The 13265-nt window shown below is 36.7% G+C and overlaps 1 protein-coding gene across 4 annotated transcripts in view; it reads right to left on the bottom strand.

The window, feature by feature from the left end:
• The window catches only part of Diaph3 (diaphanous related formin 3), a 486098-nt gene that overhangs the window by 293364 nt on the left and 179469 nt on the right, over positions 1–13265 (bottom strand). For all 4 annotated transcript variants that reach the window (XM_028878991.2, XM_028878999.2, XM_037208361.1 and 1 more), the window contains 2 exons: positions 3373–3477; positions 466–780 (listed from right to left, as the gene is read on the bottom strand). In XM_028878991.2, the coding sequence (XP_028734824.1) occupies positions 466–780; positions 3373–3477 (420 nt within the window). The remainder of the gene's footprint in view (positions 1–465; positions 781–3372; positions 3478–13265) is intronic.

The raw sequence follows: 13265 nt of genomic DNA, 5'->3' as shown, positions 1-13265 counted from the left end.
GGTTCTCAGTTATTATTAATGGTCATTGGAACTCTGAATCCTGAAGAGAGTTAACATCATACAGAATCTCCCACATTTTCAAGATCAGCATAATTGAGACTGTCTGTCACCTATGTGTAAGCTTCTGATAACAGGCAGTACTCTCCCTAACAGCTCCCCACAGGGAGAGCTAACTCCAAACACTAACCTTTAGCATTTCTGAGACACCCTTCATATCAGTAAATTCCATGAAATTATCAACTCTCACCAAGTTTACAAAAGAGAAATTACTAGACAGTAGCAAAAGGAATGATTTCAATACTTCCGATATAGAATAATAATGCATATGTAAAATATATGCACATATATGCCATGTGCTATATTGTCATTAGGAGTAGAGTTCCCTATGGAAACTCTGCATCAGTAAGTCTAAACTGAAGTAGTAATCTAAGGAGAAATATGTCCACTCCCACTAATGGGTCTTACCTTTAACCAATTCAATCTTCTCATGCTGATTTCAGGTTTAAATTCTTTCTTTGGTTTCAACCCAAATGGCAGGTTTAATGGAAGAGAGCTGTGCCCACTGAGACATCCCAGGGGAGGTGGTGGTGGCACTGGCCCACCAAATGGCATTGCCATTCCTGGAAGTGGGGGAGGCGGGGGAGGAGGCGGGGGAGGAGGTGGGGGAGGCGGCACTCCCCCACACAGGGCTGGTGGGGCAGGAGGAAGGGCTGAAGGGCTAGTGTCACCTTCCACTGAAGCTTGCAAAGGAATTTTTGTGCCAGGTGGCAAGGCACCAAACTGGAGAAGAGAGGAATTAAAAAAAAAAAAAAAAGAAGTAAGAACATGTGCACAAATAGTAAAAGCACATTTATTTAAAAATAAGTTACTAGATAAAATTAAAAATACCAGTAATTAGCAATGGCTTATGAAATTCTGAAAGGGTTTCTTCCAATTTGAACATACACACATAGCTTTCATGCTCAAGAAAAGGTGTTTTGCCCATTTTGAAGCAGTTATGATAGAAATGGTTCCATGGGGTAAGAAGATTAAAGAATCAGCAGTCTCCAGGTAACACTAGAAGCTTTGTGAGGAATGAAGACCACTCAGAGTGCACGGAAAGAATACAGAAGTAGGGAACTTCTGTACAGAGTATCTTAAGCGTGTCTTATAGGTAGGGGTGTGTGTGTGTGTGTGTGTGTGTGTGTGTGTGTGTGTGTGTGTGTGTGTAGGCACATATCACTGGTTCTGGAATACCTTTAACCAATTTTCTCTTAATTCTATATATGTGCCAACCACATTCTAATTTCAGGGTCCAAATATAAGTTGTCCCTCTTGATCAGACATTCGATTACTAAGCATTCTCTACTTGCTTTTTCAATCTGAACAAACAGGCCCTTCCTCAGGACAACTTGATCTGTCCACTCAGTTGCGTCCTGGTCTGTTTCACACTGCTCAGAAGCTCTTGGCAAAGCTGGGAAGCAATTATTGAAAGGACCATGGACAATTATCTCTTTGATAGCATATAAACTTTATGAGGAAAGTGACTGTTCGGGTTTATCCTTCAAAGACTGTGACAGGTACACACACTGGCTTTAGAAAGGCAAGGGATAAATAAACTTAAAAAAAGATTAATTAAAAGGCAAGCAAGGGGCACAATTACGAGGTAAGAGAGTACTCATTTCTTGGGGGGATGGGAGCTCTCTACAGAGTCAAATGTCACTAAGAAACAAAATTAAATCAGGACCTGCAAAGAAACCAGAGCATCTATTGCTCATTTTGGTGGTTACATTCTGACAGAATACAGAGAATTTAGTGAATGGTCTGTAATTATGCAATCGACCTTCAGGATTATTTTTTATAATATGGCAATTTCTTGAAACTACTGACATTCTAACTTACCTATATGTACATATAAATATATCCATGTATCTACTTATATGCATAATACAAATACAAAAAGGTTACAGTGTTGGGAAAGAAAATATAAACAAATAGGTTGTTAAAAATGAATGTGCATAGTAATCTTAAGTAATTAAAGCAAGGTACTCCTCCAAAAGTCATGAACACAGATTGTCATCGTGTAAAGTTTCAAAAAACAGGAGATTCCTACATTTTATTTCAGTTTTACATCATAAAATTTCCGCATTTTATATCACAAACACAATGCACCCTATCCAAAGGTCATGGATATATTTTTATTATCCTGAATTGTCAAGAAGTAATCCTTCAAATGGGAAATTTTTAAAAGAAAATTCTGATATAAATAGCAGCCCAAGACAGAAAAAAAATCACAAATATTATTTCAGCTATTACTTTTAAGTAAAAGAGTATAAAATGCAAAAAAACTATTTCATTTAAACATGAGAATCTTATTTTTAAAATAATTCTGTGGATACATGTTACTTCTTGCAGCAATATTAAAAAACTAATGAGAAGAGTACCCCTTTTTATTTTTTCAGAGTCTCACTCTGTAGCACAGGCTGGCCACAAACGCAGTAGTTTTCCTGCCTCAGGCTCTGAAAACCTAAGATCACAGGCATAAAGCAACACATGTGGCTAAGAATTGTCTTGTTTACAAAGGGTTTTAATTTTTTAAAAACAGGGAATCCTCCGGAAGTGTTTGTAATGACATATTCAAAAAAAAACAAAATTGGCCATAAATACTGGAAACTACACCTGAGCCTGTTTTCATCCACCCATAAATTAGGATGAGAGGAAATGTGACACTACAATTATTACTCATTATCAAGCATGTAAATCTATAGGAGGAAATTTCCCTGTGAACGTGCCTCCTATAATCCACATAAAGCGTGCTGGTGATGTACTTTTTATCCCGTGTCTTATGTGTACAGCATGTATGGGAGCTATCTGCTCATAATCCAGATTTGCTCTTTTTGTCATGTTTTAAATCTGTTTACTTTTGGAAATTGAAAAATTATCAGAAAATGTTCTCATTCAGCTAGGGGTTATCTTTCACAGCAAGGCAACCCATAGGCTGAAGGCTTGGAAAAATAAATAGCTTGAGCAATAATTTCCTGTACTAGGATAAAGATCAGTGATGGATGACAAATCTAAGAGTAGAGAACTTTCTTAACCTTTACACTTAATTACTTAGGAAACATGTGACTTTAGAAGCAAACTCCAAATGAAGCAGAAGGAAGCCAGTTAATTAGTAAAAGCCTGGATAATCCTACAGACACAGGGAGGAAAAAGGTGACAAAGAATACCTTTAAAACATAAACATAGCAGCCTAGACATGTATATGAATAATACTGAGAAAATATACAAGAAAAAATAAAGCTTAAATATTTTGAAACTGTGAAAATATAATATGACCTTTGTTTCCCTGGTATAATTTCAAAATCAAATTCACTCAAGATGGTATTTTACCTGGGATTTAAAAGCTTGTAACTCTGCTTGAAGCTCATTAATCTTTGCCTCCTTTTTCTGCAATTGAGCCTGGGTTTCTTGGTGGTCAGTACACTCTTTTTCTAACTGAAACAGAATAAAAGAGATGTGGAGAGATGGAAATGAAAAGCATTATTCTTCACATAAGAATATGGCGCTAATGATCTGTCAATAAAACACTTCTGAATCGGTTTCATAAAAGGAGTGGCAGATCCCTGACAAGTTGCCCACAAGTCTTTCTCTAAGTCTCTCCAGGTCCCTCCAAAATCATTTATTCAGAAAAAAAGAGACAAAACCTGAAATAGAGGACCATGACCTTCTATTCCCAACAGAGCAAACAGGCCCATAGTTATCTCCAACCATGGCATTTCTGTTAGAAGTCCCTAAATATCATAGCGATTTTGAATAAAGCAACAGAAAGCAACGTATTGTACTGCCTTCGCCGTCACCCTCCGCCTGCAGGACCTGACACTTGAAATGAATCAGGAGTTCATCGATATGATTTAAAAGTGCTGTTTGAATAGTTTCAGTGGTTCACAACTTCATGCCATAAACACATCAACTGTTTGGTTTGCTTTTCTTTTACCGTATCCCCCCTATCTTACAGAGATTAATGATAAATTAGATTTTCAAAGTCCCTGGTGCAACACCTTCTGGGAGGAAAGCAAATAATAAAATCCAGTGTTCAATGAGTTTTCTAATTTATATAGCCACTCATCACAGTTCCCTATCTTGCATTCAAATAGTTTCACTTTGCCATCATCTAGATTTAAAACCTATCCCAAGGGAACAGAATTTAAATAGACTTTTGTCTCATAATCAAGAACAAGTATGCAGCACTTTAAAACAAAAAACAATCACAAAAAGATGCAACTTCTTTGTGCCTCCAGACTGTGAGTACAGTCTAAGCACATCTCTATGTCATTAATGTGTGTGTATGTGTGTGTGAGTGTGTGTTATTTTCTCCATAACATGGAAAGAGGGTTAGGAGTCTGTATCAAGTGACAGATCTGAGATTTTTTTTTTAATGTCACATTTCCTGTTTCCACAATCTGAGTTACTCAGTGGAAATCATGCTACATTCCCATAATGAATGCTTTTACAATGCTTGACAGTTTTTAAAAAACTCCTATAGTAGTTTAGATTCCCAACAACAAGCAGACATGAAACTTTACCCCATGCCTTCACATCTGCATAGTATACTGTCACCATTCTTTAAAATACAAAAGCATCTTTAGGTTTCAGAACCAAAATTCCTTGAATTAGAAAAGTTACTTTAATTTCTACCTGCCAAGTGAGGAAAACAAATTGCATATTACATATTCACCCCCAGTCTCTTTGTAATGATAACTGGGGGGGGGCGGGGGGGGCATTGTGGATACTACATGGGCCTACTAGATGGCTCATTGAGTAATAGCGCTTGATGCCAAGCCTACCAACCAGAGTCTGGTAACTGGGACCTACATGGAAGCTGGAGAAATGACTTCCACCAGCTAGCTGTTCTTTGACTTCCACATATGTATCATGGCACAAATGTGCATGAATGAATGAAGGAATACAATTTTTTAAATGTTTTAAAATTCACAAATAATCAAAGTATATTGTGTGAAAAAATTAAATTTTAACATAACTAAGGAAAGAGTTATGTTAAACTATTATGCCCTTCACATCTCGCAAACCACACCACCATGGCCACTATGAAGATTCCACTACACACATCCTCCTATTAAAAAAAATTAAACTAAAAGGATACTAATGGCAGGCCTAATAACGTAACTTATTCACAAATTAAATCACATTTCAGCTTATAGGTTCATCTACCTCCCTTTAAATTTGGTTTTAACATTTATAAATTATACAAAACATAGGGTTTCATTGAAACATTTTCATGATGTATATAATATACTTTAACTATTCCATATAGAGCGCCAACCTACTTGCCCTGGTCCCTGTCTTTTCCTCTAGCAGCGCCATTCTTCTGTCACATGGTCATTTCCCTCTAGGCTCGACCCAAGAGAGAAAACACAATACACACTTTTCTGTTCCTGCTTAGCTCCCCAAAGGAGTGTTTGTAAGGTATTTCTTCGTGGCCGTTTCAGCCTCTCTGTACTCTGCCTTTCATCTAGCCCAGGTGCCCCTCTAAGCAATTGAGTTATTACCTTTAAATTAGCTTTTTCAGCATACTTTTTGATCTCATACTCAACTTTTCTAGCCAACTGAACACTTCATTGCCAAAACTTGGCAAGATTCCTTTACTACAAAAAAAAATAAAAATAAAAATAAAAATAAAAAAAATCAGCTACCAAATTCCAAATCAAATGACCACCATTCATCATTCTGTGGCTGAGCTACTTAAAATCCTACTCAGTGCCACAAGTCTTTAAATGTAAATACAAACCACTAAACACTAATTTAACAATTCAGAATATCCTGATAGCATAGGAAATAATTCCAAGAACAAAAACAGTGTAGTGTGAAATTAACCATCTTGTACACAGTATAGGAAATCATTAGCTAAATGAATAGACAATATACAGAATATGAGAGAATCCTTGCATATCCAACAAGAGATTAACATCTAGACTCTAATTGCAAGTCCACAAGTTGAAGACCAAAATCAAATTTTCCCATCAATAAATAGAGTAAAATCAGTGAACAGACATATCTCAATAGTAGTAATACAAAAGGCCAATAAATACTGTAAAACATATTTAATATACTTAGCCAGCAATGAAATGCTGCCTTGAGATTTTACTTCACTCTTTTGTGAAGTGAGGATGACTATCCTCAACAAAACAAACAATAAATTCTAATGTGTATGGAGGGTAAGAGAAGTCTTTAAGCATTGCTGGTGGGAATATAAAGTAGCGCAGACACTTAAAATTGATACGGCAGCTCCTCAAAAACCTAAAAAAACAGTCCAGAAAGATGGCTAAGCAGCCTGCTAACCTGAGTTCAATCCCTGGAATCCACACAGTATAGGGATAGAACTGATTCCCAAAATGGTGCATTGGTAACATACACACCCGATAAGGATAAGGACTGTTGTAGTACAAAGATTGTTAAGAGCCAGAAGTGAAACAGAGAAAACATGTTTTCCGGACACAAGGCCGTTGCACATACGAACAGTGGTTGTGAACAGTATGTGCACGACGTTGACAAGCAAAAGTTAAACAACATCACAGTGTGGACAGAGTAGGAGGGCGCCAAGTCCCACTCCTTAGCTGCGGACCTATTGGCAATTGATAACTACTGAGGGTCGGAGTGAGAGTACGTTTGAAGAGTGTGACACGTGGTAGGTCAACCATGATCCAGAAGTTGGCCCCACATCCAAGAGAATTTGGGCAACATACTTTGGACTTCAAGCATTTAAAAAGAAGACAGGAAGGTGATTGGATAGGGATGTAGAAATAGATTGGGTGAGTGGGTGTGTATATGATCAAAATGCACTGCCTGAATTATATAAACATTAATAAACTAAAGTCTTTCAAGTTAAAAGTTTGAGGATAACGTACTTCTTTGGCCTTGTCTACCATACTTTTTAAATATTGTGCTGGTTTTATTTTTGTCAATCTGACATAAACTAAAGTCACCACAGAAGAACTGCCACCATCAGATTGGACTGTGGGCATCTCTAAGAGACATTTTCATGATTTATCTTCAATCAACCTATTTTCCATTGTAAAATAAATACTTATTAGTGTGCATATGATATGGTCCTCAAAGTGTTAGGTTGTGGAAAGAGAGTGGAATGGAACATGGTCAGGACTTCTGGTCAGCAACATCTAATTGTGAAGGAAAAGCAAACTAAATATCCTGGACGGATAAAACTGCCACCAATAAAAGCAGAAGACTACAAATAAGAAAATGAGTCAGAGTAACAAGGCCTCACCCCAAATTTTAAGACCTTGAGGAGGTAGCTAAAAAATGCCAGTAAAATTCCAAAAGCAAGCAATTAAACAGTATACGATTTGCTGAGAGCTACAAAAGGGAAATATACTAAGAAATTAATATGACCAAGTTTGCACTTTGAAAATCCCAAACAGCAACTATGTGAATTATGGAATGAAAAAGAAATACTAGACACAATAGCTTTGAGCCTACTGCAGTTGTCCAAGCAAATATAAGGTAAAGGAGAGGATGCCAGAAGGAAATAAGACTAGAAATCCAAAAGGCCTTGTACCTGACTAAAAGAAATTAAGAAGCACAGTTTCTCTATCAAAGGCTGGAAACCTATGATAATATAGCAAAAAAAGAATATCAAACATATAGAAGAAATGCATTAGAAAAGTTGAGTTTTGTTTTATTAATATTTACTAATAATGTTTTATAAATTACCTTTGCATCACTGTAAATAAATACTGGACACAGTCTACTTAAGAAAAAAGGTTTGTTCAGCTCACAGCATCAAAGATTCAAAGTACAAAAGACACTAAACGAGGATTATGATAAGTGTGACACTTGGCTACATCACCTCACGGCATAGACAATCTGGAAAGGACTGTGTCAAGCAAGATGATTAGATGGAGAACCAGGGGCATAGAAGAGGAGAGAAGCTGGGACTGATCCTTTACCAAGGACCCTCTGCCTCTCTGGAGGACCATAGTGATGAAAGAGAACTACCTAATCCTTACTTAACTAAATACCCTCTCTGTATACTGCACCAACTGCCAGGATTATGCTGAGAACCAAACCTTCTACCCCTGAGTCCTTGAAGGGGTGCAGTTACACCATATCAAACTATAGGAGACATGTGAAGCTTGAGATACCAATTAGAAATTCAAAAGATACACATAAATGTACCTGTTCCTTGGATATCTCAACTAGATTCTGTACAATGATTCCTCACAGCTTATGGACACCACTTCCTTCATTAATTGTTTCCTCATTACCCAAAGCTGATGAGAACTCTTTTGCAGGCTTACACACCAAATGAGATTTTTCTAACACATAAATTATCATACTGCCATATAAATATACCTTCTTGTAATACTTTTCACCTTAATGGCACTTAATTTATAAGATCACAAAACTGAAAACCTTTTCTACATGGTCACTTTTAATTGCCTTAAGTTTATAATAAACTCAGTTTTTATTAAGTGGAAGTGATGAGCAAATTCCTGTCAAATCTTCCTTTAAACATTGAATGACTACATATATCAGTATCATCAATTAAGTATCTCAGCACCCAAAACTCCTTTCTCATTTTCACACTTAAAACAAAGTTCGCAGCATAATTGCAAGAAAAAGGAAGAAACAAACTTCTTAACAGAGTAACAACAAGGAGACCTTCTGACAATATAAATACTGGGACATCAAAATACAAAGAGAAAGGATTACACGGAGGACAACAGAAAAAGAAATCAAGTAGATTATCATTAGTATAGTCTTAAAAACAAACTAAATAAACTTGGCCATGCTAAAGAGACAAAAGCCTATTTCCTCACTTACAAAAGAATCAGATGAATTATAAACCTTGCTTTAGCATTTTTGTAATATCTCCAATCAAATCACAGTAGTCTTGGGGATAAACCAGTGTCTATTAAAGTATACTTTAGGAAAACTGATAATAGTGTTCTTCTGTGCCACCCATGCCCCCACTGGAAAAAAAAAAAAAAAACCTGGCTGAAGTTTGTACTACACTTACAAAATTACACTCAAAAATGTCAAGAAACACAGTTAAAGTTGAGTTTCTGCTTAATTTCATACCCTGGGGTAAATGTATTAGTGCCTCTGCACAAGAAGGTTAATAATTCAATATACTCTATATACTTTCTGACATTTCTGCTCTTCATTTTTCAAATTGATGCACCTTAATAAAAAATGTACCTAGAAACTATAATAGCTTCCTGCCTGAAGCTAAGTATTTACATGTGTCCTTACAAAGCTATCATACCAAAGTTTCTGCTGATATATACAAGATGATATGGCACTAAAAACTATTACGAGGCAAAAGTATTTTCTGAATATATGCAATGCATACAACTTCTGGCTTTAAAAAGGCAAGTAACCTTGAACAAGGTCTTTTATTTACATTTAAAGCTTACTATTTAAAAGAAATCTATTGAGTTTTTTTTATTTAACTCGATTCATAAACCCTAAACAAAACATAAGCGTAATACTATCCTATTCTTGATCTATTGACATCTAATACTTGAAAACAGTACTACATGCATGAAAAGTAAAGGTACTATCTAAGCTTAGAAGACAAAGTTGGCTGAGAGAAGGGTCACACTATATCAAACAGCTTTAACCATTTTATGACCATTTGGACAGTTTAAATAATCTAACCATTTCTTTCCCGCACCAAACTATCTTCCAGGCAATGATAACATCATATTTATAACTGTGATTCTGGAGTACTGGTTGGTTCTCGTCAACTTGACACAAGGGAGAGAGTACCTCAACTGCGGAATAGGATTCATCAAATTGCCCTGTGGGCATTTCTGAGGGTCACTTTCTTCATTGATGGCTTAGATGTGAGGGCCCAGCCCACTATGGGCAGTACCACTCTACACCTTGAATTTTATAGAAAAGCAGGTTGAGTCACCCATGGGAAGCAGGCCAGTAAGTAGTATCCCTTTATGGTCTCTGCTGCAGTTTCTGCCTCCAGGTACCTGTCTGGAGCTCCTGGCTGACTCCCCTCCATGATGAACTGTAACATATACGACAAATGAGCCCTTACTTCCTTAAGTTGTTTTTGGTCAGTGTTTATCACAGCAGCAGAAATCTAAGTAGGACACCTAGCAAGCAGTCAATGGGCTGGGCTGCATAAGCTCTCACAAAGTGCTTGGCTGATTCCAACCCTTAGGGCATCAAACAGCAACACAGACATAAAATTCAACAGAAGTTCTTCAAACCTTACGAAAGTCCCATTTATGTTTGATTAAGTTTGCAGAAAAGTAGAAATCTCTCCAGGGACACTTAGGTCCTATTACATTAACAGTATATTCTTCATGAGATGGTGCCCAATATAAAGGCTCAATAGGTGAATATAGATGTGGCATGATTGTGTGGCAATAGTTGTAGATATTTCTTCACCAACATGAAGAGAAGCTAGCTCTAAGAATTCATTTCTGAATGACTACTTCAAAGGTCAGGAATCCAGTCAAGAAAATATCTAATACAGAAATCCTATGCCAGAAAGAAGAGGCCAAAACACTGCATGAAAAGAAAGCAAAGAGAATTTGCTGTGGGATAATGCTTTTGTACACTGCTTTATAAAATGCTGATTGGCCAGTAGCCAGACAGGAAGCATAGGTGGGATAAGCAGACAAGGAGAATTCTGGGAAGAGGAAGGCTGAGTCAGGAGATGCCAGCCCACTGTCCAGGAAGCAGCATGTAATGGCACACAGTTAAGCCATGGGACATGTGGTGAAATAGATTAACAGAAATGGGCTGAGTTTAAGTATAATAGCTAGTCAGTAGTAAGCCTAAATTAATGACCAAGAAGTTTTAATTAATATAAACCTCTGTGTGTTTGAGTCTGAGCGGCTGAGAACTGGATGGGACACATGAAAATTTTCAACTACAAATGGCGCCAAAACATGGGAACTGAAACCTGAGAAAGCTTTAAAAAAATAATAATAATTTAAAACAAAGCTAAAAACAACTTCCAAGTTGTGTCTCTCAGGCCAGCCATGGGCTACAATATGGTGGGTTCTCAATGGCATGTGGACTTGAGTACAGCATGGTAGATTTCTGCCATGGTACACAGTGGCATTTCCAAGCCACACAATGCACTGCATCGTGACAGATTTAGCTTTTGCTAGTATGGGGGGGGGGGGAGAAAAGAGGTTTGAGGACTATGCACTGCTGGATGGAAGCACAGCCTCTTCCCACAGTTGGCAGTGAGCCTGGTTCCCAGAGTTGGCAGTAAATGTAGTTCTGCCAAGTTGGGAAGCTGAGTTGGGCAGAGCCAGCAGCCAAAGCTGCCATTTCAGTCCTAGTAATGCTGTAGTTTAAAGCAATAGATTCACAAGAAGGAAGATAGATTCAGATGGAACAAGACTTTAAACGGTTTATAGTGTGTGTAAAAATGTACATGGGCTTGGACGAGAGAAGAAAATGAATATAAACAGAAATATAAAGAAATAGTTTTAAAAATAAGTTCTTTGAAAAGACAGAAAAAGTAGTATAAAAAATAGCAACTTAAAGAAGGATATTACACAGAGAATCTGGATTGTGTTGTCTTTGATATTTTTAACTGCAGAATGATATTTGATTGTAAAGGCTGCTAAATTAAGCATATATATATATATATATATATATATATATATATATATGGAATCGACTTCAAAATTTGGATCTAAGGATATATTACTTTGGAAAGGATGCTCTGTTTTTGTTTCCACAAAAAGCATGAGGCTATCGATTTGCTCCAGATTAAGATACATTAGGTTTGACCAGCCAAAACCCCCTGAAAGGTCTCCAGTGACATCACAGCCCAGATCATCCAACATCCAAAATCAACTTCAAGGCAAATGGCTCAGAAAATACAGTGTCATAGACTACTCCAAGTCAGGACTTGACCATAGTTTTTAATTTTCTCAGGATCCCCATTAGATTGCCAGCACCCTCATCCTGCAGAAAGCAGTATAAGAAGTTACACCCAAATTCCTGAAATATTGTTTAAGAATGTTTATTTTATTTAAAGCATGATTATTATAAATGCAATTTCTTTCTAAAGGAAAAAAGGGGGAGGTAATAGATATGATAGAATGAAAGGGTCGATTATTGAATCTACTTTTAAAGACCAATAATTTGTTTAAAATTTTTTCTTTGGTATAGATTTTAGTTTACTGATACAAATTTGATTTTGCTATACTGTAAGTATATTTATACTCTTGTTCAAGGTATTTTGTGTGTGCAGCTCATTTAAATTTTAATGGATAATTAAGAAATACAGATTAGTAATTAGTCTTCTATGATAATCAAACTTATAGTCATGTTAAGTTTTCTAGGTATACATAGATATAATTCAGTTAGGTAGATAATCTCCTACCACTTCAAAGACCTACAGAATATGGCATTTAAAATGTTTTGAAAACTTAGACATTCTGGACAATGAGACACGTCTGCTCCTGGCAGGACTGACTTGCTTCAAAGAGTAGGATGGGCATCGAAGACCTCTATATGGAGTTTATCTTATTGGCAAAAACAGCCATTTTGGCAAGAAACTGTACTTGCCTGGACTGCTTGATAAAATGTCATATAAACTACACATGCAGGACCCATGGGAAGATGAACACTGAACTTTGCAAGATGAGATAGTCCTTTAGGTTCCTGCTTCACAGAAGAAACTGTCAGACATTCTACAGGACACAGTGGGAAAAAAAATGACTGAGAGACTAGGCCTATGGGCTGAAGATGGATGCCCCAACGTTGCAGAGGAACTTTGGATGACTGTCCATGCAGGCAAATCTCTCTGTTGTTTCCAGAATATTGGAAATTGCTTACAATGCATTTCCTGTATACTTAGGTAACATTCTTCTGGGATCTTTGATCTAGTTGAAGACTAGATAGTTATAAATTTCCTTAGTTATGACAAAAGATAAGTTAGATATGAAACCTTAGACTCACAAATATAGGACAATAGAATATTTTTTTAATTTGCCAAATATAGACTAGATATTGTAACTGTAATTCTTGCTTGATAACTGTTTTGTTTTGTTATACGTAATTTTACAATGTTAAAGTTAAAACTTTCCTTTTTAATTAAATAGAAAAGAGGAAATGCTGTGGGGTAATGCTTTGGTACACAGGTTTAATAAAATGCTGATTGGCCAGTAGCCAGGCAGAAAGTATAGGCGGGATAAGCAGACAAGGAGAATTCTGGAAGGCTGAGTCAGGAGACACCAGCTGGCTATTGAGGG

The sequence above is a fragment of the Peromyscus leucopus genome, chromosome 9 (genome assembly GCF_004664715.2).
Source record: "Peromyscus leucopus breed LL Stock chromosome 9, UCI_PerLeu_2.1, whole genome shotgun sequence".
NCBI lineage: Eukaryota > Metazoa > Chordata > Mammalia > Rodentia > Cricetidae > Peromyscus > Peromyscus leucopus.
The sequence above is the reverse complement of the archived record's forward strand: the minus strand, read 5'-3'. Positions and strand labels throughout refer to the sequence as shown.